This window comes from Diospyros lotus, chromosome 15 (genome assembly GCF_014633365.1).
Source record: "Diospyros lotus cultivar Yz01 chromosome 15, ASM1463336v1, whole genome shotgun sequence".
NCBI classification, from domain to species: Eukaryota; Viridiplantae; Streptophyta; class Magnoliopsida; order Ericales; family Ebenaceae; genus Diospyros; species Diospyros lotus.
Window position 1 is genome coordinate 26101607 of NC_068352.1, and position 27939 is coordinate 26129545.

At 34.9% G+C, this 27939-nt stretch overlaps 1 protein-coding gene across 1 annotated transcript; it reads right to left on the bottom strand.

The window, feature by feature from the left end:
* LOC127791673 (tricyclene synthase TPS4, chloroplastic-like) lies at positions 1-27466 on the bottom strand. The gene is made up of 12 exons (XM_052321652.1): positions 27457-27466; positions 26152-26279; positions 25927-26049; positions 25757-25771; positions 25281-25358; positions 24024-24650; positions 3377-3638; positions 2327-2699; positions 1370-1579; positions 1138-1276; positions 499-747; positions 1-345 (listed from the first exon to the last, which is right to left on the bottom strand). Exons 1-12 carry the CDS (start codon positions 27464-27466, stop codon positions 1-3), a joined length of 2559 nt encoding a protein of 852 aa, XP_052177612.1.
* Between the last annotated feature and the right edge of the window lie 473 nt (positions 27467-27939).

Consider the following 27939-nt stretch of genomic DNA (forward strand, 5'->3'; position numbering starts at 1 on the left):
CTACTGGTACATTTCTGTTTTCATATACTTGGGTATTTTTCTTCCATTTTCCATGACTTTAACAGGTTCTATTATCACTGACAAAATTCTATTCTTTGCCCTGCCATCTGGAGCTCCATGCCCATCTCCATGTTGGTACACGCATTGAGCAACCCGAGCAAGGCCCATAGCAATCTGTATAAATGATTTGTCAAAATAAGAATCCATTACTCTACATTTGTTCATCTTCTTCCATGCTTTGTCAATTAAATTGCTCATGTGACTGGCAGCAATCTGTTCTGGAGCTCCAGCTTCCAGCATGTAGCATGAGATTGCATTTACGGATTCTCCTCTCTCCATCTCAGCCTACGACAAACAAGCAACAACAGCGTTAATTAATAATATTAAAGTGAACTGTGAATCTAGGAGACACAAAAATCCCATGCAGGGTAGTGTTCCCGTTTCGGACACGTTTTAGAAACTGGAACGTATGGGTTTCATAGAAAATTAATCACATACCTTGTAAGTGGCCAAATCGTTGCAAAGCCTGAAGATCTGACATGGACTTTCCAGAAGACTATGGTAGATATCGAAGCTCTTCAGTGACTCTTCTGTGACATTCTTAGCCAGTAGAAAGTAGGAATGGGCTAGTAAAACAATACCGGATGATGAAATTGTTGCATTCTCCAGATATGTTTCAAATGTTGGAGTTTCTCTCCTAAAGCTCCACTTTGCTTCCAATAAGAAGGATTTGCACAAGTCTGTCCACTGTTGTACAAGCCCAGATGACAAAATCATTATTTTGGTCAACCTATAGATGATTAAATCACTGCAATAAAATTGCCTTTTAGAGGCAAATATTATCTTTGCCTTTAAAACATAATTACTAGAGAGAAAAAAATTATAAGTCGCTATAAATAGTATGTGCCTCTTACTTTCTGTAACAGATTTTCCAGTCAGTCAGTATACTTTTGTGAAACATAATAAACTGCTGCTAAAAGTAACTAGGAGCATGATTAACGGCAACAATTATTGTATCTGCCTCAAATAGTTATAGAGGCATATACAATAATTGCTTCAAAAGGGAATTTTTTTTTGTACTGAATCTAAAATTAATGTTATATAATTCAATGATGAGTGGAGAGAATGGATCGATACCGCTCTTTTTAAATATGGTATTGAGTTCACCCCTTGTTCTTTGAGAGTGTTATAAGCCATTTCATTGACTGTGTTATACAAAGCCAAGAAGCACAACTTCATGTAGTCGGGAAGGTTCTCCACAATGTTTATATCCCATCTGTGTACAGAATTGGAATTCAGAAATGGAAACGATGGAAAAGGATTATTGAATAAATATAAGTAAAATTAATAAATGGGTTTGAGTTAAAACCTCTCAACAGCCAAAGTGAATAATTCAAGTTCGTCCATAGATCCATAAACATCATCAATGATGGTTATAAGTTTCACCACCCTTGTGAGCGCCTTGCGACAATCGCTCAGTTGAGGGTCAGAGGCCATCCCCAGTGTCCAAAAGAAGCTTTCTATAAGCCTATCTCTTGCGAAACTCAACTTTGTTGCCAAACCCATATCCTCCCACCACCTAATTAGAGAAAACAGGCAAAGAACCATAGTGACATTACCCACTTGAGATCAAACTAAAATTCGTAAAGAAAGTTTAATGAAAAGTATGTACTTTTTTACTCATTATAAGATAAAAACCCATGATATATATATGTTCTAATATACAAGCGACTATTACAATACCTAATTTCTCTCAAGTATCGATACACAAAAAGTGCAGAGTGAAAATATGGAAGAAATATATTACAATTCAAAATGAGATGTGGTGACTTCAAAGAGAAGGATTCTCCTACTAGTTAGGGAACTTAGAATTACTTAAGAAGCAACAACAAATTTAATATAATAAAAGACTTGTTAAATTTTTTAATTTCCAAAAATGCCCTTGTCAAGTTTTTTATCTTTGAAAATGTCCCCTGTTTCTGGATACTAGAATAGATTTGAAATTTAAAAAAACAAAAAACAAAAAAAACTATATGCACACGTAAATAAGAAAAATTCCCAAGCATAGCGTGGGCTCGATCACTATATATGATAAATTATTCCTATGTCTCATCGTTTACAGAAAGATTTGGGATTTAAAAAAAATTTGAAGATTTCTATAATTTATCTTTCGTACTCATAGACACTCTTCACTAGTTAAAAATAATAATGATGTTAATTAAATATTTAAATATATCTCTTTTCATATGTTTTTAGTCTTTTTTTTTTTTTCTAGCTTTACTCTTGAAGTTTAAAAAAATATGCGCAAAAAATATTCTAGGTTTACCTTGACATCTCTTTTAGCTCTCTCTGAAGTGTAGATTGCACCATGTTGAAATCCAACTTTGCCAGGCGAAGAAGCGAGTGATTTGCATCTTCTCTTTTGCTGTAATTTTCAATATACCATCTTCCTTCCAACCTGGACATCCTATGGTGCAAGGGAAGTTCCAATGCACGGTTTATTTGGTCCATTAGGGCTGCATCTATGTCGCCTTTAAAACCCTTTAGCTGTGAGCTTGCAAATGCTTTAGCCTCGTCCAGAAGGTCTTCTCCCTCAAAAGCTAGATATGAAGCTTCATACAAACTGAGAAATCCCTTGACATCCTCAGCAAGGTAATTGCTGAAGTTTTCATCTGAATCCTTAAATCTCCTAAAGACGTCTGTGCATCACACGAACATTATTATACATGAGATACTAGTGATAAGGGTACAAATCCTTCATTTTTCCCCCTTTTTTTGTTTGTATTATGAACAAAACGAAGCCAAAATTAAATATTTGTGAACTATTTGTCAAAATCAGATATTCTGTTACATAATGCAGTCAAGAGTTTTACGTTTGTTGTAATGATTTGAATTCCAATCTTAATTATTAAGGAATAACTACACAAATTAGTTTACTTAAAAACTTTTTATATATAACAGTAACTTACTTTTTTAAATGAGTATCCTGTCAAACTTTAGATAGATTTTTATAATTATCCAATTGTTAAAAGGTTTTTTAACCCTCAGTGCTCAAGGGTTTCTCAAGTAATCTTCTTGTATTTGAACCGATTCCTTCAGCACCCTTATTCATGTAACACTGATGTTAAGTTAATAAAGAGAGGCAAAACACGAAGTTTGCTGCCCCCGACAGAAGGAATTGCTATAAATTGTAAGGAAAAGTAAGGACAATAATCATTGTCCACATATATAGTATAATGACATTCGATTAGATAATTCAGACCAGAGTTATTCGAACCACAAGTTCTGTCCGACAATTCGAATTGGATATCAAGGTCCATATATATGTGTGCGTGTGTATGTGTGGGTGTTTCTCAAAAAAATTTATACACCGCACCTTGAGAGACCTCATAGCCATGTTCTCTACGGAGTCTGAATCGGAGGGCAACAGCATGAAGGCTCTCCTTGTCTTCAGTTTGTTTTGATGACAGAATTCTTTTGAGTGCTTTACTAATATCCTTCTCGAAGTGATGGATTATGCCCAACCGTCTTATGTCGTCTATTAGTTCGAGTATGGCCAACGAATCTGCATCTTCATCATCGATCATGCACATTATCTCCTCCTTCAGTTTCTCTGCCCTTTGCTCGTGTGTTTCATCCTATATATATATAGATGCCGCACATAATCAAATTTCGCTAGCAGAAACTAATGAAAAAACCCATTTTCTAATATACATGAATCGTGAACAAATATTTGGCTTCAAATGTTTGGTTCTTAGATATATGAACAAGTGCCAACCCATATATAATTTATTTAGTGGTTTCGGGTTCATTTGTACTTCATGACAATGGAGGAGTGGTTATGGGGATCACACAATTATGGAATAAATTAAGAAACAGACAGACAAGGTCCCCAAAAGATTCATGCTTGAAGAACCATGTACCAATCTAAATTCTTTACGAAAATCCTGGATGAGTAATGAGTTGGTGCTATTTTGAAACCATGAACCAAGTCATGAGTTTTTGATTGATACACTGTCAAGCACGAGGCTAGAAACAGCTACACCAAGCTTGCCCCAAGATCTAACCCCAACGGAACTTCACCTAACAGCGTTAATTTAAGGTTGCCCCGTTCACGACCTTAAATTCCAGTATCTCTCGCTCGCCTAGTATGTCTGCAGAACAGGGGTTTTTATCCCATACCCTGCCCCGTGGGGGGCACAAGAAACTCAAAATATCATATTATGTATATGCAAATAGTTCCTAAATTGACTTACAACTTAGAGAAATAAAAAATACATCTGATTTCCCCTGTTTTTGTTTGGCTATGTTTTGGCACCTCTTTTTTATGTTTTTGTGATTACAGATATTTTGACATCTCGATAAAATATTCTGGAATCTTCTAGTGTATATGTCCCCATTATTGAGTCTCATAATTTTCTTTTCTTTTCTTTTGCAGAGTACCAATTTTATTTTCTCACTGCATAATTATATTCATATTTTGTTATTTAGGGCACATGATAAGGTGTAATGACTTGGGTTAATTACGGAAGACAAACCTACCCTTTACATGTTTTAGATAATGTACTAAACTTCTAATGTTTCAATACTCAGCACCAAATTTTCAATCTATTTCAAATTGTACCAATATCTATAGATGATTCTTCTTCTTCTCTATTACCTTCGTCATAGTATCCAAGCCAATTTTATTATTCTTGTATATTTTTTTTAATTTTATAAAATTTATTTTTAACTCAATTTAGCCCGGATCAAGTCACTAAATAATATCAAAATTAATTATCTAAGGACTAAAATCATAAGTAATTGCCTCACATACATGTTTTAAGATTTGAAGATATGTATAGACTTATTAGACCTATTATTCTTTTGCTTCAATATTTCATTTTACTTTTTGCTTGATTATCTTCTCCGACAAAATAAACCATTTATTTCATCTTATTTTTTTAAATTAATTAAAAAAAATTGAAGTTAAAAACAGTTTTATAAACATTTAAAGATATTTTTAAAATATAAAAATCTCTTTTTAAATGAACAAAATAAACAGAAAAAAATGCAGCTTTACAATTAAATTCTTGTAAATTCTTTCTTTCTTTCTGAGTAAATTCTTGATCAGAATTGGTATTTAAATATTTAAGTTTAATAATAATTTATATTAATATTTTATATTTTATAATAATATAAAATATTGATACAAAATATCATGATAAGTATTAAATTTGAAAGCATTCCCCATTTTGTGACCGTTGCATGACGTGTGTGGCTTTGCTGTGTTGTTTGGTCACGTAAAAATATGTGGCAGGCTTCGACAGTTGGATTTGAAGTTAATATTTGTGAGCATGAAAAATGTTAGAAAGCACGACGGATTTATCGACGCATTTATTGAAAGAGGTAAAAAGTCAATTTTACCCCATGCCTTGCTTTCTTCCTCCCCCTCCCATGGATCCCCCCCCCCCCCTCCGCGCTCCGTGTGTCTCCGTCGCCTCACCTGGGCCACCGTGCTTCACTGTCGTCGCCTCGCCTCTCTGCCATGGCCTCCTTGTCTCGCATCGACGAGACGACGCGAGACGAGGCTGCCATGGTAGAGAGGCGACGGAGACAAGGCAAGGCGACAGTAGCAAGGCGCGACGGCGAGGCGAGCGACGACCATGGCAGGCGAGACGCACAAAGAAGGGGGCAATGGCCCGTTTTACAAATTTGTAAAGTGAGCGGAGATAAAATCGTCTTTTTTATCCCTTTCTATGAGTCATTTGATAGGCCCGTCGAGCCATATAGAGCGACTCTTGTGAGCATTAATTTGGATCACATCATTGTCAAGTCTGCCATCCCCATTAAACTCATTTCGTTTGATTTGATTCTTCTCCAAACTACAGTTCCATCACCCACTTACCGCTTTGCTGTGTTGTTTAATCCTGTGCAAATTTGATATATTTTCGGCAATTTGCACCCTTTTTCTTTGCAACTTTTCACTCCTCCTTCCCAAGAAATGGTTTCACGCCGACATAACCGTATTCGTCGAAGTTTTCTTGTGTTCTGGACTTTAAATTTGCATGCAACTTAATTTATGTAAATTAATTTTTTTTTTAAATCTATTTAAAGCTGAACCGAAACCATCTATAAATAAATGGTTGGGTTCTACTTCTATTAGAAAGTAAAATCAAAGTTGCCGATTTTGAAACCATAATCAGGCATAATATTTGGTGATTTTTTCTCAAGTCTCCGGCATGTTGTATGAAATTTATTTATATTCTTTTATAAGAACTGATACTATTTGAGGCAGTGTGAAAACAACTAAAATTTATCAAATTTAAATTTAAAATAATTAAATCCACTAAAATTTATTTCGATTTTTGATTCGAATTTCAATTTCATATTTTTAAGAATTGGAATTAAACCGTAAGTTTTCAAATTTAGTTTCAATTCAATTTTTAGAAGAATGATTTTGATGGGGTTCCTGGTTCAAACCGAATTATGGCCAGTCAGTCCTACCAAATATTATCCCCTTCTTAAAAGAATGATCCTTAATGATTTTATTTTTTTGTGCTGTCACAAAGAATCTTCATATTACATTCTTTGAATCATATATGTACCTTCATACACACAGATTTTGAAGTTTGTTATTCGGAAAGTCATCGTTGCCTCTGCGTGTTCCTGATTTTCCAGCGCCTCACTGTTTCGTCTCCTTCCTTCCTTTGTTCTTTCTGTCCGATTAATCCACCGTGAATACATATATATGTGATATATATTTTGCAGCAAGCTAGCGCATCAGGCTCCTCCGCTCTCTCGATTTATTATATATATTTGATATATATATATATATATATTTGTAAGGAGAGGTAGTGCATGCGCGGGCGGGGCAGGTTCCGTTTTCTTCTCCGTTCATTAATTTTTTGTGTGGCAAAAAAATATATATATTTATATAAAAAAAACAGAAGCATTTTTAAAAATATATAAAATATATTTAAATATATATTAATGGTTGAGATTAATTGAGATGAATGATGTTTCCCACCACTTACTCCCTCACTGGTTATCTCTCTCTCTCTCCCTCTGTCTTTCTCTCTCAAAGACACACCTACCCCTCACTCACTCACTCACTCTCTCTCTCTCTCTCTCTCTCTCTCAGACCCACCCATACTACCGATAGCTACCTGACTGACTAATCTGCAGCTAAGAAAAGAGCAATACAGAAAACCTCTAACTTGCTGCTATGAAAACTCACCAAGAAAGTTCACCCGAAGAAAAAGGAATGAGGGGTGCGGCCAAGGTGATTGAAGAGGGTTGGGGAGTTATCAAGGCAGTGCTGGAAAACTCTCTGCCGACTTGCTTCTCTTATATTTTTTTTTTGTTTTCTCGATTTTTATTATATTATTATTAATATTAATTTATACACTAATCTATATATATATATATGTGTGTGTGTGTGTGTATTACCCCATAAATCAACCTCCAAATGTGGTGAAGTCGTGCACCCGCGTCAGCTCCTTGCCCTCAATTTCCATCCTTATCACGAGTTTTCAGATTTTTTTTTCTTTTTTAATAATATAAATCTATATAATAAAGCAAAATTTTTTTTAAAAATATGTAATATATATCATAGACACATTTCAATGGCTAACATAAATTTTAAATATATATCAATGGATGAGATTGATTGAGATGAATGATATTCCCACCTATTCACTCTCTCGGTCATTGTTTGTCACTCTCTCTTTGTCTTTCTCTCTCTCACACAGATCCACCCACTCATCCCGTACTCCTTGCCTCTCTCTCTTCCTTTCTCTTTCTCTCCCTCACAAACTTATCCACCCATGCTATCGGTGAGTGCGACGGTGGTGGGGAAGGGAGGGTCGACGACGAGTGGGGGGCTGGCGGGTGCAATGATTACTCACTACCTCTCTCTCACAAACCCACCTACCCACATCATCGACATGTGAGACAGAGGTGGGGGAAAGGAGAGTCAACAGCAGGTGGGGGGTGCGGGTGCGATGAAGGTAATGGGAGGTAGATGGGGGTCTGGCAAGTGCAACAGCCACTCACTCCCCCATTCACTACCTCTCTCTCTCCCTTTGGTGCACCATTTCTCCCACTCCCTCACTCACTGCTTTTCTCTCTCCCTCTCTCTTTCTTTCTCTCACAAATCCACCGACCCACGTCATTGATGGGTACGACAATGTAAGGAGGGAAAGGGAGGGTCGACAACAAGTAAGGGGTCGACTGTGAGGAGAAGTAGGAAGGACGACAATGGGTGGGGGAGAGGCATTGCGAGCGGCTGGCAAATGAGCGATGGGGGTTCGAGATGACCTGTGAGCCCCCGACTGACCGCTGTCAGGGGCCCTTGAAACCCTCGACTAGCAACGGTCGGGGACCCTTGGAGCCCCCAACTGTCGCTAGTCGGGGTCTCCAAAATTTTTTAAAATTTTTAATTTTTTCAAAATTTATTTTTTTGAAAAATTAATATAACTTGTTGAAATTTTTGGAAATATCAAGTAGGTTTTGAAATATCATGTAAGTTTTAATTTATAATAATTTAACAATTAGAATTTGACATGGATGATTCAATTCCAAAAGAACTAAATTTTTTTTTTTAAATCATTGATGATCAAATATTTTTTTTAGTGTAAAACTTTATTCAAATAATGATATCAAAGTAGGAAGCTTAATTCGAAATTTAATATTTTATCTTTAAGTGTTGAATCTTTGATACTTAAAGAAATGTAAAATTAGTTAATCTATCCTATTGAGTTACTCAAACATGCAAATATTCAAAAAGAATTCATTTTTTTTAATTCTATTTTTATTTTATTAATTCTATTATTTATTTTAGACACAATAATTTTTTTAAATTAAAATAATATAAAAATCAAAAAGTTCCCAACCACACATGGTTAGGAGATCCAAGGTTCGGGAACACAAAGGTTCCCAACCACTCACGATCGGGAACCCAAGGTTCTCCGACCCCGAATATGGATTCCCCCTCCCCGTTGATGGTTGCAGCAATGGCAGCCGATTGTGACCGGTATGTATTGTTTGATATTTAGTTTTTAATTTAATTTATTCAAATTATAGAACACTTACTAATGTGTTTTATTCTATAGATTTAATATTTTTTTAATTTTTTTGTTTAGTGTTTATAATTTTTTTATAATATTATTATATTTTAATCTTAATATTATTTATATCGTGCCTTTAAATACGAGTATACCCTCACACAAAACAAAGAACAAAGCGAGGAGAGACTGATATCGATCCCATTATTCCCGTCCTTCACGCCCATCGCCTAAGAATCATGCATTCTCATTGCGACACTCATATCCCCATATTTTGTTATCATATATATATATATATGTATGTGTGTGTGTTATTATTTCAACAGTAATATATCCTTCATATATATTTTATATTTGAATAAAGAATAAATTTGTAACAACACTATTTTAATTTGTTAAACAAATAATCTTGCTCAAAGCAAGTTCAAGTTTTTATTGGACAATTACTTGAAAGGGTTCAAATGTCGGGTTAATTATATCAATAATCACTCAATTTTACATTCTATTATTGTTTGATCACTGAAATTTAAAATGTTATCTGTTAATCACTAATATTTTAAAATTATTACTGTTTAATTACTGAACTTTAAAATATTATCTACTAATCACTAATATTTTAAAATTATTTTTTATCTGTCACTCGTGAACTTAATGTTCAGTGATGGGTAAAAAACAATTTTGCAATACTAATCTAATTTACAACTCCCAAAAGCATTCCAGGAACCCAATCTAATTTACATCTCTCAATGACTCATGGCACTGTTATCAAACCACAGGCATCTAAATGAATAAGTAAGAGAGACAGTTCGACTCTGGTCACCTATTTTAATTGTTATTTTTATTTTTTTACACAAACAATGTTCGCATGCCCATTAGTTAATTTTGGTAAATAAAACCTTCTCGACCTAACACGTTCCAATTATATCTAACTTTAGAATTAGATATAAGTTAAAAACAATAATCATTATTACCAAAACCACCATCGGTAGTATCCAAAACAATAAAATCATCCACAAAATTTGTCAAAAACTACTTTAAGTTGTTACCATAAAAATGATTCATCACAAAATAAAGAAAATCCAAAAAACAATCAAAATTTAGTAGAACAACTGCAAGAACTAATTTTTATTATATTACAAGTGCATAAAGGACATCACGTGGGTCAAGGGTTGACCCACCATGCAAACTCAATTTGCAAGCATTGAACTCTTTTTAACTTTCACTCTAGAATTGCCACCAATATAGAATCACTCGTGCCCGTTAAAACTTGACATAATCCACATACATTTCCTTACTTTTTAGGATTATCAGAGTCTCTTTATCCTTATATCCTTAGTTTCGCAGCGAAAGATAAATCTTGAAATATGTCTTGAAAAAATTAAGGCTCAAACACACAACTCATTGGAATCTCTACTCTAGTTATGTAATTTGTTGCACTTGAATCTATAAAAAATTTAATTAAAAGAATAGTGTTAGAAACTAAGGGATAATCAAAAGAATGGGGACATTACCTTGGTTTCTGTGGACTTGAGAGCAAAATGTTCCAGTCCTTCACAATTGAAGCACTTTTGTCATATGCTTCTTTCCACGCTTGGACCTCCTATATATGCTTGCTCCTCTTTTCTTTTTATCTAACTTCTTCCCATTCCTTCTTCGTTTATGTACTTTACTTTTACTAGGTTAACATATGAAATATTGAAAGGTCTAGTGGTAGAGACTCGTCCTTGTTCAATCTCAAGAGCTAAGTGCTTACCATTCGAGCTAAAAGCTAGTTTTTAGCTGAAGTAGTCACTTAATCCTATAATCGATAGTGTATGTGGTCCTTTGACTAGAAATAGGATTACAAATGAGTCAAATCATTCGGACTTGGCTCGGTATTAGTTTAGTAAAAACTCGTTCGAGTTCTTTCATTAAGATAAATAAATTGAGTTTGAGTTTAATTTTAAAACTCAATTTGTAAACAAGTCAAACTTGAACTTAGTAAAACTCGACTTGTTATTTCACAAATTAGCTTGATTAGTGATTTGCAATTAATTCATTTATAAATATATTAATCAAATTTATTCATAATATTATAAATCTATTATTTTTTAATTAAATAATATATTATATATATTTGTATATATATAGATCATATATATTATTTAAGAAAAATTACATATTAATATATCCATATCATCATTACTATCTCCATCTCCAAAAACCTATCTGCCAAACTCTCCAACCCTAAGAAACCCATATTAATTATTTGCATCTCCACTCCCTGTCCTTTATTTTTTCATTTCGTTGGCTATTTCTTTTTCTTTTCTCCATGCGTTGATCTGTTCCTTCATCTCCTTCCAACACTGGGCAAGGATGGCCATTGTCACCGCCTCGCCTCTTGCTAGTCGTCGCTTCTCCCTATTGTTGCACATCCCTTTCTCTAGTGTGTTTCTTGTTTTGTTGCCACCTCGTCGCCCATCGCTGCATCCTTTATCTCTATCACCGACTAATATTTCTCGTTGCTTTGGCCACAGCGTTGCCTCTCGCCATTGACCACCACTATATCCTCCACTCCCATCGTCGATCGAGCTCTACACTCATTGAACTCGATTCGAGCTCAAGCCTGAGGTCAGATTTGTCGAGCCAAGCAAAGCTTTGTTAGCTTGGCTCAACTCGATTGCAAACCTAATTGAAATCAACAAAGTTGTCTTGTACACTAGTGTCAGGGATTTACCATTAACCATAACCATCTAATGTGAGAGTTGAGAATGCTCTCTATGTGGTTTCTATACAGTAGTATATGGAGGCAGATACTCACCGGCATGATCTATTATCCTCCATCGAATAAAAGTGAACATCCTATGTGATCTCAATCAGTTAGTGATTGTAGAAATCCTAGGTCAAGGTACGCATGATCTAAAATGAGTTTTTGATATCGAAAGAATTCTAGTGTGTCATCTCAATCACCCCAGACAAGATTTTGCATAATTACCTTATTTTGTGAGTTTAGACGATCCATAACTTTCACTCGGTTAAGATGTTAGTCAATGGAGGGATTGTAGTGCATTGTAATTGAGAACCCTAAATAAATTTACAAGAAATTATAACTTTATTGTCATTAAGATCGTCTTTAGTTTTGACTAGAGAATACTCAAAAAATTTCAAAATGCTTTAGTGAGATGAAAAGATTCTCTTAGTAGATCAAAGTGTTTGATCGATGTGAAGAGTTAATTTGTCTTGATTGTTACATGACTCTTAATCTAAAAGGTCACATCTCAAATAGATAATGCACTGAATTACTGAATCAAAATTGATAGGGTGTTATTCCACTATTAAAATTTAATAGAAATTAAATTATTATTAAGAGTTATTGTAACGACCATTAGTAGGTCTAGAGTTTTACTTGAATTATGATTTATTATATGTGATAAATTAGCCTTAAGAATTAAGTGCTATAAAATTGTGATGTGCCTAATTTAAGGGATTGAGTTTTTAAAGAAAACGTGGGTTGAAGCCAAATGTATTGGGTTGTGTTTTATTTAAGATGAAATTGTGAAGCTCTTGGGCCTAAGAAGTAATGGGGCCATTGAGTTGGGCTAATGAAATGGGTATTGGGCCTATGAGCATAAACATTTGTATATTTTAATTAATCAAAATGAATAAATTAGGAAAAGTCTAACGAGGGCTTGAAGTTGTTCATTGTGTGTGTGAAAAGTAAAGGTGAAATGGGAATTTCATAAATGAGTATTATTATAAATGAATTTATGAGTGATATTGGGTAAAAAGAAAAATGAAAAAGAAAAGAAAAGGAGGCAAAAGACTAAAATGGGTTTAATGAGTTGTGGTGTGTGTATAAAGAAGATGGGCAAAGTGGTAATTTGGGCAAGGAGTGGTTGGAAAGCTAATGGCGGCCATCCTTTCCCCATGCTTCTTTCTTTTCCTTGTCTTCCTTCCTTTCTCCTTCACTCCTCTCTCGATCGGTCATCATCATCATCATCATCTTCTTCTTCTTCTTCTTCTTCTTTCTTTCTTTCTTCTTCCATTGCATGCCAATCTCTATTGAAGCTATAGCTGGTTGTTTTTCTCTTTGGACCAAGCATCGTTAAGGCAAGTTCCCTTACCTTCTTGTTTCTTTTTGAAGGCAAGTTCTCATCCTAAATGTAAGTTCTTGTTCCTTCTATGTTATTTCAATGCAAGTCCATGTTGGTTTTCCTTGTTAATGCAAGCTTTGGTTCTTTTTCTCTTCAGTCAAGTTGGTTTCCTTCTTGGTTCCTTTGTCTTTGAATCTTTTATTTTCTTAGAAGATCTAATCTTAAGCCTATATTGATTGGTGGGTTATTTTCTCATTTCTTTAAACTTTGTGTTTTGTCATTGATGGGTTTTTTCGAGAGTTGTCGTTAGGGTCTAGCTCACCCTAAATTCTCAAAGGAACGACACTTGATTGATTAGGAATTTTAGAGAAACAAGGTTTTGGTGTATCTTGCTTGGGATGTTGAGTTTTGTGGGTTGTTGTTATTTTTAACTTTCAAACCTCTGTTAGTCGACTAAGTGGGTGTATGAGGTTCTATTAATCGACTAAATTTATGTTTCTGTCTATTAAATGGGTATCTTGGCTTCTATTAGTCAACTAAGTGTTTCAATCGGTCGACTAAGTCCCTATTTGGTCGATTAACTCTTTTATTCGGTCAACTAACAGAATGCATTAATTCTTTCTATCGACTAACCTTTTGTTTCAGTCAACTGAGTGGATTTATGGGTTCCTGTTAGTTGACATAATGGCTTCCATTTGTCAACTAACTCTATCCTTTTTGGTTCGTTTCTTCTTAAATGCTTGTGATTCTTTCCCCAAACATCTTGTAGTGTTTAAATGAGTTTTAGAAAGCTTCTTCATGATATGAGGGTGTCTTATAGGGGGGAAGTTTATCATGTGTAGTAAGAAATGAAAATCATGTGAATGAAAATATCATTGGCTCATGTGAGGATATAAGCTTGAAATGTCTAAGGGCACATGATGATCATGATAAGAACATTTCTAATAATGAAGCATGTTCGATATGTATACTTGAAACCTTCATGAGCATTGCATGGTATCATTATTTGCGCACCTATTATTTTATGCGGAGGCTGTGTACTGCGGGGTGAGAAAAGAATATTCTAAAAAGCGTCTAACGCATGTGAGGTGGCAATGAACCCAATAGGTGATGCTTTAGCCATAGGTATGACTAAATGATTTATTTTGTATATGTGTATGCATGCATGGTAAAGTAAGGCCTTGTGAGCCAATGTGGCATGTACGAATCTATGTAATCATGAGAAATGAAACGATGCATAAAATGCACAATGACAATGGCATGGGAATAATTTTAATGATGGAAACTAATGGGAAATGCTACTCATATTTGGGAAGTTGGGTTTATTCCACTTTGATTTATCCATGCCTTAACTCTATTGCCCTATTTGTTATATTATATTCTCGCTGAACTTTATGGCTCACCTTGTTTATTTATGTCATTCCAAGTAATGGAAAAGCAATTGTTGAGGGCAAGTCTAGTAAGCTTAGAGCCCGAGTTTAGTGGTGTATAGAGATATCCTAGCCGAAAAGGTCCTTGGGGGTGGTTTGTTTTGAGGGCATGTAGAGTGAGATTCATTTTGTAAATGATAATTGCCCTTTTAGTTTGATTTATATAGCCATTGAGCCCAAGGGATCATGTAAGTTAAAATGTCGTTGGAAATATTTTATTTTGGCTCTTGATGATCAATGAGCAAGAAAAAAAATATTTAGTGTTTAATTTGAATTATTATTTTTGTATTTGTTTATGTGACGACCTTCTTTCGGATTTACTATATTAGTTGAATTATCTGAGAGAGGGCTGCTACAGTTATAATTGATAAAAATATCATTAAGAGTTAATGAGATTTTTAATTAAATATTAAATATAAAAAAATTAATGTATAATTAATTCTTAGATAATATTAATGTGTATAAATATTATGCACAATATATATTATATTATAGGAATTAGTTTAATAGAAGGGTTTGAAAAGTCCAAAAATTGGCAATTGAAAGAAAGAAAAAGCAATTGAAGAGGCAGGCAGAAGGCACCAAGCGCAATAATTGCGTCTACGGCAATTGGAGTGCGATTTTGTTCACCGCTTTTAACGGGGGTGAACGTAACCCCCGTCAGGGGGGTTAAAAAAATAACCCATTTATGTTTACCCACTGTGTCTTTCTCCCTCTTTCCACCTCTTTTCCTTTTCCTTTCCCACCCACTCTCTCTCCACCATCTTTCTCTATCTCTTCCTCTTCCACCTCCAATGTGCGTCCCATCCACCTCTGACGTGTCGCCCATCTCCTGCCGTCATCGGTCTTCACCAGCAGAGACGTCGGACCTCCAGCAGCGGCATCTCTCTTCACACAGTGCGTCACCGGCCATCCAGTCCTCCACCTCCGGTCGTTCTTCCACCTCCGAGTCATTCTCTCTCTCTCTCTTCTGGGACTTTCTAGCCTCATATGACTCAAGTTTCTGTTTCTCACCATGTCCTCTGATTTTTGTTTTGATCGATTTTTCTCGTCTTAAATTTATTTGACCTCTTTGCTTGATCTGTATTTCATTGCTGTTAATTGTTTCTTTTTGCGGTTGCATCGAGTGAATGGCCAATATTTGTGCTTGATATGAAATAATGGTTATTGATATACAATTTTATATATGTATTGTTGGATTTTTACATCCATAATGTCCGAAAATTACACTCTAATTGAAATTGGCTTCTTAAATTTGACCTAAATTTTTCTTTAAGTTAATGTCAATTTTGCATTTCCAGTAAAGTGTATGTGTGTTTAATTATTTATTTTCTTAAAAAAAATAGTGCTTAATAAAATGTTATTGTACTAGTATTGATACACAACTGTTGTTTAAAAAAATAAATTAAATTTCTTTTAAACTAAAATAAATAAATCTCTCCATGGCTTAATTTTAATATTTATAATACAAAAAAATATTAATTAAACACTCATTAGGTGCTTCCAAGTAACATTAACAAACACAATAATACACTTTTTATCAAATATAATTTTTATTAATATTACTTTTACAACAGAATATAATACAACATACTACAACAAAAACACCAAACATACCCTTAAGATCAATTTTCTTTTTAACTTTAAAAGATAAATATACATATATAACTTTATTTCTTTTTATTTTTTATTTTTCATTAAAAAATTCAATATCCAGACATGTCAAAAGGGTACCCTTTACAGTACCATATGCCTATTTTAATGGCAATAATCAAGTAAAATCAACTTAGCACCAAGCAAAGTCTAATTCATGTTTTTCTATCGGTAAATAAATATAAATACATAAATACATTCATGTAAACAATAATAAAAGAGCAACCACCCGTAATCCATAACACTAGGTATTACATATGTGGAATGTGCACAAAGCCTTCTAATGTTTTGTTTATAGCTAGCATTAGACAAAATCTTACCAATTGTATTGAAACAGATTTAGCATGTCACTACAACAAAAGGTTGCACATTACCAATGACATTCAAAATGAAAATCCTGACTACAGTTGACTAAATGTTTGTTTTAAGGGTCACAAACTCTCTTTTTAGACAATTCTAAGCATACATTTTTGGTTAACAATAAAAAATTTTAGATCTTGTAATTTTGATACTCTGAAGGTGTCACAATGGGCACCCTAAAGCATAAATCAAATATTCGATGATCCAGAACAGGGGCTTGTTTCACTTGGTTTATTTGTTATCAATCCTTGGTCTTCAAACCCTCTCCCCCACCCCTAAACCCCCTGATGAAAGCATGGAAGACCAAAAGAGCCACCAACTTATTTCACAGGAAGTCTTGTAATACCCTAAGTTTTATGAATAAATTTAATTCAATTAAGTTATGTTTAAATAAAGTATGTAATATGATATATATATATATATTTAGTTTAATATGATAGGTAATTAATTCATGTGTATGCCAGAAATTAATTTATTAAGTATGTGTATAGATAATTAATTTATAAGTATGCTTAGTAAGTAAATATGTAAATATAAATATATAAGTATATATGAAAATAAATATGTATATAGCTTGCTGTATATAATTTGGTATGTATGGTATGTATGTATGTATGTATATAGCTATGTAATCTTGTAGGTATATATATGATATGCATATATACACCTATCCGTATATATGTAATAATAATAATAATAAATGCAAAATCTTCAGAAAATCGGAGCAGGCGCACGATCGCGCCTACAACAAGCAAGATCGGGGAGGGGGGGGCAATTAATGGGAATGGCCTCAGGGACGCGTGACGCCTTCGATTTGACCATTCGCGGCCGAGTTTGGCTATAAATAGCCGTGACCCAGCAAGCTCCATTCATCCAAAATTTTACTTTATATATCGAGCATTTGGGCAGTGTTTGAGAGTTTTCGTGAGTGCGGTTATAATCCTCGAGGAGTGGGCAAACTTTCTGGAGATTTTGGTGGTTAACGGAGCAGCAAGAAGGGAGAATCAAAGCTCGCCGGAAAAGTCGCGATTCGCCGGAGCCGAGCCTTCAAACATTAAACCGAGGTATTTTGTGTTATTTTTTCTCAATTTTGATGCTATTTTTGGACTCGGGAGGTCGGGTTTAGGGGGGGTAGAGCTTCGTTTCGAAGCTCGGAGGCTCGAAGGGATCGCCGGCGGCGAGGGAGCAACCGGAGAAGGCAAACCAGAGCGGGCGCGCGCGTGGTTGCACCCGCCCGCGAGTGGGAAAAAGGCGCATGCCTTCCACGCGCTTGCAAGAAAAAAATAAAATAAAATAAAAAGAAAATAAAAGAAAAGAAAAGAAAAATAAAAGAGATAAAATTTTGCAAAAAATTTTATTAAACCTGGAATGTTGTTATGATTTATTTTGTAAAGAAATTTCTTGAAATGCTAAATTTATTAATTATTTAAGTTGATTTTTCTATTATGGAAATAAAGAAAAATAATATTTTAATTCAGAAAATTCCAAGGAAATTTCATAATGTTAGAAGTATTATTTAGGAAATATTAGTGAAGAGAAACTGAATAAAATGAAAGATTAGATAATTATTATGTAATAATTATATATTTAGCTATTAGGAAATAAGGAAAAAATAGGAATTTAAATTGGAAAATTCCATGAAAATTCCAGAATAATAGAAATATTATATAAGGGATATTGGTGAAGATAAATTAGATTTTTTGAAGTATTAGATAATTTTTATGCAATTCTTAAAGAAATAAGATTTAGAAATAAAGAGAAATTATGGAAATTATGAAAAAATAGTAAATTGATATTCTAAAAATAAGTTTAATGTCTAGGAGTCTTTGAGGGCGAGAAGTAGCCACTCAACATGAATTTCGAGACTGACACGTCTTTCGAGGCGACTTAACTGTAAGTATACCGCTTTGAACTTAGTATAGTTATAAATGTTAATTTCGAGAATGCTTTTATCATATTGGCATGATATGATGTGAAATCAACATGTAGACTGCATCAATGACATGATTATGAAATGCATAAATGCACATTGATACTGTTGATCACACGCATATGAAGCCGTAGGGGGTACGAACTGGTACCGCTGCCTTATCAAGGGTGCACCCATACACCCCGGCTTCGAAAGAGGTGGCCGCTAAAATGATAGGCAGCATGAGGGGTGCAATTGACACCTACGATGAAAGACATTGCATACACTCATGACATTGCATTTGGTACCCTTACTTAGATGGTTCATCATCTAACATGAGTTCGCCCCTGGAACATTCAACGTTCCAGCCGGGACTTGCAGAGATGATTCCGAGATTGGTGATGAGTAGGGACATGAGACGTCAAGATGCAAGTACATGTACCGTGTTATGTTGTAATATGGATAGTTTAAGAATTGTATACATTGTATTTATCTTCAGACGCTTATGTATTAACTTTGTAATAAATGTCATACTCAGTTATTATTATATGCATTGCCATGAGCAGGTTCGATTCAGCTTCCGCTTTGTATTTATTTTCTAGTGTAAACATCACGTCTAGCACTAGATAAGGTCTTAGGGAATTTTGGAGATAATGTAAATAAAAAAAAAATATATATATATATATATGGACCAAATCTCCTAAGGCATAACACGCCCGAGAAGGCGGGCTGTTACAAGTCTAAAGCTAACAACATTTCATGATCCAATGGCTTGTTTGAAGCAATCTAGAGAGGACGCCGCTGCTGGAAGGAAAGTCGGCAGACAGATGTCGGAGGTGGATCCGGCCCAGTCACTGTCGCCAGTCAAGCTCTCGCACTGGAGAGAGAGAACGACCCGGAAAGGGAGGACCGGATGGCCGGTCACGCACTGCGCAAAGAGAAACGCCTTTGCTGGAGGTCCAAGCCTCTGCTAGTGAGGACTGACGACGGCAGAAGGTGGGCGACACGCCGAAGGTGGAGAGGATGCACAGTGGAAGTGGAGAAGACACGGTGGAGAGAGAGAGGGGGGAGAGGGGAGGCGGGAAAGGAAATGAAATGAGGTGGAAAAAGGGAGAGAGACGCACAATGGAGACACAATGAAAAATGGAAATATAAATGGGTATTTTTTTAACCCCACTGTGGGGGTTACGTTCACCCCGTTAGAGGGGGTGAACAAAATCGCACTCTAGCAATTGAGCGTTTGGCTGAAATTGTTTCAGTCTTCTCCCAATTTTTGATTCATTCTCCCGTCCGTCATAGGCTACTAACGCCTAAGCCTAGGGCCTCCAAAAAAAAAAAAAAAAAGCGCCCCAAAATTGCAGTAATAATTAGTCTTGAAGCTTCACTACTTTAGAAGGCTGCTGCACTACGGGAGCCCCAAAACTGTAGCAGCAGCCAACCTTGCCCTGAAGCGATGAAGCTTCTGGAGGCCGCAGCACTGTCACTGAGAGGGGGGCCCGAAATTGCAGCGACAACAAACTTTGCCCAAAAACTTTACTGCTTAATGAGGCTGTTGCACTACTTGAGACTCTCGTCCACTTCTTTCTCTTTTTCTTTCTCGCCCATTGCTTATTATCTTTTGTCTGTAAATTGTATTATTTTTACGGAATTAATGAGAATGAAATTGAAATAGATGAAATTATCTATTAATTTTTTTTAAAATTAATTATTTTACCTATTTAGTTAATCATGTTATTTTATTTCTTCAAACTAGATTTGAATAATTTAAAATTTATGAATATAATTTTAGTTTTCTTTATAACATAAAAAAGTTAAAATTACTTGAGTATAATAATTTGAAAAAAAAATTTAAAATATGATATGTTATGTGATATTGATGATTTATATTTACTTTCAAAATTAAAAATTTTAAAATAAATTTTAATCATAAAAATAAAAACACCATTTACGATATTAAATTTTATAAAAAAAAATAAATTATTTTCCTAATCCATAGATAACTTATAGAATATTATTAACTATTTTGCTAGTATACATTCTTTAGAAAGAAGTTTTTTAAAATTAAAATTAATAAAATTTTATTTATGTTTTAATTATGTCAAAAGAAAAATTAAGTAATTTGACTATATTATCAATTGAAAAAAAAAATAACATTCAAAACTAAAATACAAAATTTTAATTAGTAATTTTACATCTTAAAAATATAATTTTTTAATAAATTTAATTATTTTTTAAAAGACCCCTAAATTAGTAATCGCGGCCGTTGAACAGGCCCTGCCGTCCGTGATGGCTTCCTTTCTCGGCCATTACATTATATGCGATATAATATATATATTAAGGCTGTCCGTTCCAGCCCTCTCGTTCAATCTCTCGGCTGTAAATGTAATATGCATATATGATATGTATATATATATATATATTTATATATTATGAAGGGGTAGTGCGCATGGCAATTCCACCTTCTTCCTTCATCACGGCGTTCTCCATTTCTCTCCTGTATATATATGTGATATATATTAATCAAGAGATTTGAGATAGTGGGATGAAGAAGACGATGCGCGATTGGGCTGGAGCTTCTTGGAGAAGCTTTCGGATGAGAGGCCTTGGACGAAAATTAATCGCGAAAATTGGACGCTTGAAGAACGGGCAGCAATGGTGTTTCCGACGAAGCTGTTCGTCGTCTTCGTTTCAAGGGCGACCAACGCAGGCAACTGGATAGCAGCACTCCGACGCGGCAAGAGTTGCCGGCAGCCGAGAGCGGGCTGTTGCAGGCGGCCAGTGGCGGTCATGGTTCATTCTCTGGCGACCCCAGAATCTCTGACGCGGTGACTCTTGTGAATTTTAAATCTTTTGTTAAAACTATCACAAGTGTAATCACGTCAAATCATCAAAAATAAATAAATAATAAACGAAAACGTACCTAAATCCATAACAATTATATCTCTTTAGATTCGTGCGACGAGCCTTCCAAATCAATACAAATTTGTGAGAGAATCCTTTAAGTTTATCTTCACAACTAATTTCTGATGATGGGATACAGAAACAAAACTGATTCGTTCGTATGACCTAGGAATCATAACCGCTGTATTTCTAGAGATAACAACCCGTTACCCTATTGACAATTTTGTTTCAACTCATCAAAAAAATATAATTATCCTTTAAGTATCTACATATTAAAGGCCCACATCCTATTAAATACATTAAAGCCCAAAACTTAACAGATCACTTTTTAATTGGACTTAAATTATTTAACAGCCCACAATACATAATTATTCACATATGAGCCCATTGTTGGATTAAGGATCCAACAATCTCTTACTTGGGCCATATGTATAATCTCATAATTATGCTTTGCAAAACAAATAATCAAATGAGCTCAACTTTGCTATCATTACCGAAATGTATCTATAACCAATCTCGTCCATCAATTATACCAACATAGGATCAAAGCGACCTTTGTTATAGCTATCGTAACTCAACCCATCAATGGTCACGTATGCCGATGCAATTAAATGACATGGATCATGATGTGGATGTGTAGTATGGAAATTTTGTGTAATGTGATCTTAACATGCCTATTTCCAATTAGTCCACCATTAAACCTTAGTGAGATCAAACCATAACAAAAATAATGTAAATAAACTAAAATTTCATTTCTGTAGAAAATAACCTCAACATATCCATTAACTGAAATAACTAAAAATGTGTCTATATCATAAAAGCATATAAAATTACAAACTCCCACTAAACCTGAATATCCTCAATTCAAATGACACTCATACGAGCAGTGTGCTCATGAAACACTTTGAGTGGCAATTCCTTAGTAAACGGATTCGCAACCATGGAGTTTGTTCTGATGTGCTGTATAAACAACTGTCTACTCTTAACTCTTTCTTTAACAACTAGGAACTTGATGTCTATATGTTTTGACTTCGTCGAGCTCCTGTTGTTGTTGGAATACATAACTGCTGACTTATTGTCACAAAATAATTTGAGTGGTCTTTCAACACCATCCACTATGCGCATCCTCATGACAAAATTTTGCAGCCATATTCCGTGATTGGATACCTCATAACATGTTATAAATTTTGCTGCCATAGTAGAAGAGACTATAATTGACTATTTAGCACTCTTCCAGGAGATAGCACCTCCAGCAAGCAAGTAAACATAGCTTGACGTAGATTTCATACTATCTTGGAATCCAGTAAAATCAGAGTCAGTATACCCAACGATCTCAAGCTAATCTGACCCTCCAATACGTAAGCATGTAGTCTTTTGTTCTCTGTAAGTACCGCATGACCCGTTTAGCTACTTTCCAATGGCTTACTCCTAGATTGCTTAAATATCTGCCCAACATCCCAGTGATATACGCAATATCCGGACGTGTACAAACTTGAGCATACATTAGACTCCCTACTACTGAGGCGTAGGGAATCTTCTGCATTTCATTTTCCTCAAAATCATTCTTAGGGCACTGATTAAGACTAAATTTGTCTCCCTTAGCCATAAGGGTATCACCTAGTTTGCAATTCTGCATGACATACCTTTTGAGAACCTTTTCGATATAGCCATTTTGTAACAATCCAAGAATACCTCGAGAGCGATCTCGGTATATCTAAATGCCCAATACGAAAGAGGCGTCACCAAGATCTTTCATCTCAAAATTCTTATGTAGAAATCTCTAGGTTTCGTGCAATAAGCCTATATCGTTGCTGGCAAGCAAAATGTCATCGACATATAAAACTAGAAAAATATGTTTGCTCTCACAAAACTTATGGTAATATACAATCATCGACCAAATTCATCTCAAAACCAAACGAGATGATCACTTGATGAAACTTGAAATACCATTGTTGAGATGCCTGTTTGAATCCATAGATGGATTCCTTAAGTTTGCAAACCATATTCTTTGGGTCTCCCGATACAAAGTTTTCTGGTTGCACCATATAGATTGTTTCATCAATGTTACCATTGAGAAATGCTGTCTTCACATCTATCTATTGTAACTCAAGATTGAAATGTGCCACTAATACCATTATAATCCTGAAAAAGTCTTTTGAATATACTGGAGAGAAAGTCTCTTTATAGTCAATGCCTTATTTCTATGTAAAGCCCTTTGCCACAAGACGAGCCTTGTACCTTTCCACATTGCCTTTCGAATCTATTTTGGTCTTAAATATCTATTTGCAACCAATGGGTTTCGCACCTTTTGGCAATGGGACAAGATCCCACATGTCATTGTCTTTCATGGACTTAATCTCCTCATTCATGGCATCAATCCACTTTTGAGAGTTAGAATTTTCCATGGCTTGATGAAAGTTGATCGGATCATCTTCCATCACACCAATGTCCACCTCATGTTTTTGACGAAATACAATGTAATCATCTAGCATTGCACTTCTCATTTCTCTAGTGGATCTTCTTAATGGCATAGGTTCTTGAGGTGCTGGAGTTTGTTCTTCTGGAACAATTTCTAGAATGGGAGGTTCTCCGACATTGTTTTAATTTGATGTCTCTTGAATAAGGTCAGGAATGAAATCCTGATCAATACCAATAACACCTGTGGAATATCAACATATTCCTCTTCAAAAACAATGTCCCTACCTGTATCTCCCCCCGCAAACTCGGCATCCTCAAATAATCGTGCATTTCCAAACTCAAAAAATGACTTAGTCGTGGGATCATAAAACTTGTACCCCCTGGATCTTTCAGAGTATCCAATAAAATAGCAACTCACCGTCCTTGAGTCCAATTTCTTTTCATTCGACCTATAAGGCCTAGCCTCAGCTGGACATCCCCAAATGTGTAAGTGCTTTAGACTAAGCTTCTTACCTGTCCAAAGTTCATAAGGGGTTTTGGCAGTCGCTTTAGTTGGAACTCTATTAAGGATATATTCTGCAATCTTAAGTGCTTCTCCCCAGAGTGATTTCAGTAAGGTAGAATGACTAATCATACTCCTTACCATGTCCTTAAGTGTCATGTTTTGTTTTTCAGCAACACCATTCATAGTGGGCGAACCCAGCATGGTGTACTGTGGGACGATACTGCATTCTTTCAGGAACTTAGCAAACGGCCCTAGATGTTGTTCACCTGAACCGTCATATCTGCCATAGTATTCACCACCACGATCAGATCTGATGCTTTTAATCCTTTTGTTGAGTTGGTTTTCAACTTCAACCTTATAATTTTTAAACACGGACAATGATTGTGACTTTTCATAAATGAGATATATGTAGCCATATCTAGAAAAATCGTCTATGAACGTTATAAAATATTGTTGACCATTTCAAGCAACCGTAGGGAAAAGCCCACAAATATTCGTATGTATAAGTTCTAAGACGTCCATAGTCCTGTTGGCTTCGAATCTCCTTTTATTGGTTTGTTTTCCCTTTATATAGTTAACACAAATCTCAAAATTTGTGAAATCTAAAGGATCTAGAATTTTGTCTGACACAAGTCTCTCAATTCTCTGCCTGAAAATATGACCTAATCTCTTGTGCCATAAAACAACTGAATTCTCATTGGTTAATTTTCTCTTTACACCTCGTGTATTTAATTGCAGAGATTCATTATATGAAGCAATTGTATCAATTAAATAAAGATTATCATAACCTGACAAAGAGCCGGAACCAACCAATTTTGAATCATGAAACAAACTAAATTTTTCATTTCCAAACGAATACGAATAACCAAATTTGTCCAAAGTAGAAATAGAAATCAAATTATGTCTAAAAGACGGTACAATAAATGTTTCATCAAGATCCAAATAAAATTCAGTCTTTAACAATAATATAAATTTTCCTATTGCCTCAACTTGAACCGTCTTGCCATCGCCCACATAGATGTATCTTTCAGCATCATTTGGCTTTCGGCAACTCAGGCAACCCTGCATAAACACACTGATATGAGTTGTTGCACTAGAATCTATCCACCATGTGTGTCTAGGTACCGAAATTAAATTAACCTCATACCAAACCAAATTAAGAAGCATACCTTTCTTAGCACACCATGCGTGATAGTTGGTAAACTGCTTCTTTTGATGCCCTTTAGCTTCACAGAAGAAACAACCCTTACCAACTGAGTTAGTCGATTTCTTTTGTTGTTTCTTATGAGGTGTTGTACCTGCAGCTTCCGTATCCTTCTTCATTTCCTTGCTTTGTCCTTAAAGGTTGAGGCCAAGTAAGCACTCTCTATCTTATCTTGCTTCAGTCTTTCCTCTTCCTGAACACAGTGTGAGATAAGCTCATTCAGAGACCAAGTCTCTTTCTGACAGTTGTAGCTCACCTTAAACTGGTTAAACTGTGTCAGAAGTGAAATCAAAACCAGATGCACGTACTAGCAATCCCTCTGAGAGTTCAAGCTTAAGTGCTTTCAACTTAGAAGCAAGATGAGACATCTTCGTGATGTACTCCCTAATGTTGCCTACCCTTATACCTCATTGAAATTAGGCTTGCCAAGAGTGTACCAATTTCAGCCTTTTCATTCTTGGCAAACCTCTTTTCAATATCCAAAAGCAAATCCTTAGCCGTAGTAATCTTTTCAGATATTGTGCCCCTGAATGCTTCCGGAATGGCTTTCTACATTATCATCATGCACATGCGATTTGATCTCTCCCACTTTTCCATCTCCCTTCTTTGATCAAAGGTACTTGAATCCATAAGAGGTGCTTGAGAATCAACCCTTATCGCAAGGTCAAGATCCATGACTCTGAGAACTATCATGAAATTCTCTTGCCATGACTTGAAGTTAGAGCCATTTAACATAGGAATAGAATTGATAATGGCAATAATATTAGCAGGAGCGAGTGCTGAACAGAGAACAACAAACAAAAAAGCTCATATAAGTCTTAAAACAAAATTAAATTCAAATAAAGGCAAATTCCACCCAAGATACCAGACACTTCATTAATAATTTCATCTTTGGACAAAATATTAACTTGTAAGTGATATCTTGGTGTAATAATCAAATACTGATAATAATAACATAACAAATAATAAATCTTCCTTTGGGCCGATTTATTGGTCATATATAAACCAAATAATTATCACGCATTTATTACCACAGGTGCACATGCAATTCTGTTAAATATTTACCTTCCTTTGGGCCGATATATATTCACACAAGTTACATGCACACAACCATTTATATTTCAAAATAAACTAATTTTCACAAGAGATGTCACTTTGGCGACATGTTGTTTCAATTAATTTATTTCAAAATATATATACAAAATCATGCCAACATCCAAATTTAAAATTGAACCAAAGGAAATAGTTTAATTAATTAATACAAACAGTTAAAAAAAAAAACTACTTTACTGAATTTAATTAATTAATTAATAAATAAGTAATTAATTAATTAATTTATTGAATTTAATTAACTAATTAATAAATTAATTAATTAACTAATTTACTGAAATTCAACTGTTTTACTGAATTTAATTAATTAATCTACTAAATTTAATTAACTAATTAATTAATTAACTAATTTATTGAAAGCGCAGCCCAAATTTTTCATGAGCCCATGTCTGGAAACCCTAGGGTTTCCTCCCCAGGAAACTGAAAGCCGCGGCTTTCTTGATGCAGTGGCCAAATGGCCGCTGCTTTCTACTTCTTGATACAACGGCCAAATAGTCGCTGCCATTCCTGATGCCGCGGCTAGAAGGCCACGACTTTCCCTTAATGCCGCGGCCACTGGCCGTGGCTTTCTTTTCTTAATGTTGTGACCAGATGGCCGTGACTTTTCTTAATCGACGTGATCAGAAGCTAGTGCCGCTACTTAATCCATAAAATTTTGATTTAAAAGAACTAATATATGCAAATAAATTATGGATCAAAATAATATGATTCTTAATAACTTAACATGAAAAAGGCTCTGATACCATTTGTTGTGAACTTTAAATCTTTTGTGAAAACTATCACCCAAATACCAAGAGTAATCATGTTAAATCATCAAGAATAAATAAACAATAAACAAAAGCGTACCTGAATCCATAACGATTATGTCTCTTTAGATCCGTGCGGCGAGCCTTCCAAATCAATACGAATTTTTTAGAGAATCCTTTAAGTTTCTCTTCACAACTAGTTTCTAATAATGGGATACAGAAACAAAACTGATTCGTTCGTATGACCTGGGGATCATAACCGTTGTATTTATAGAGGTAACAACCTGTTACCCTATTGATAATTTTGTTTCAACCCATCAAGAAAACATAATTATCCTTTAAGCATCTACACATTAAAGGCCCACACCCTATTAGATACATTAAAGCCCAAAACTTGACAGATCACTTTTTAATTGGGTTTAGATTATTTAACAGCCCACAATGCATAATTATTCACGTATGAGCCCAATGTTGGATGTTGGGTTAAGGATCCAACAGTGACAACTCTAATTTCCAACAAGTTTCAAACAGGGGGAAATTCTATCTGCAACCGAAGGTTTGCTCTTTGCAGGCATATTTTATT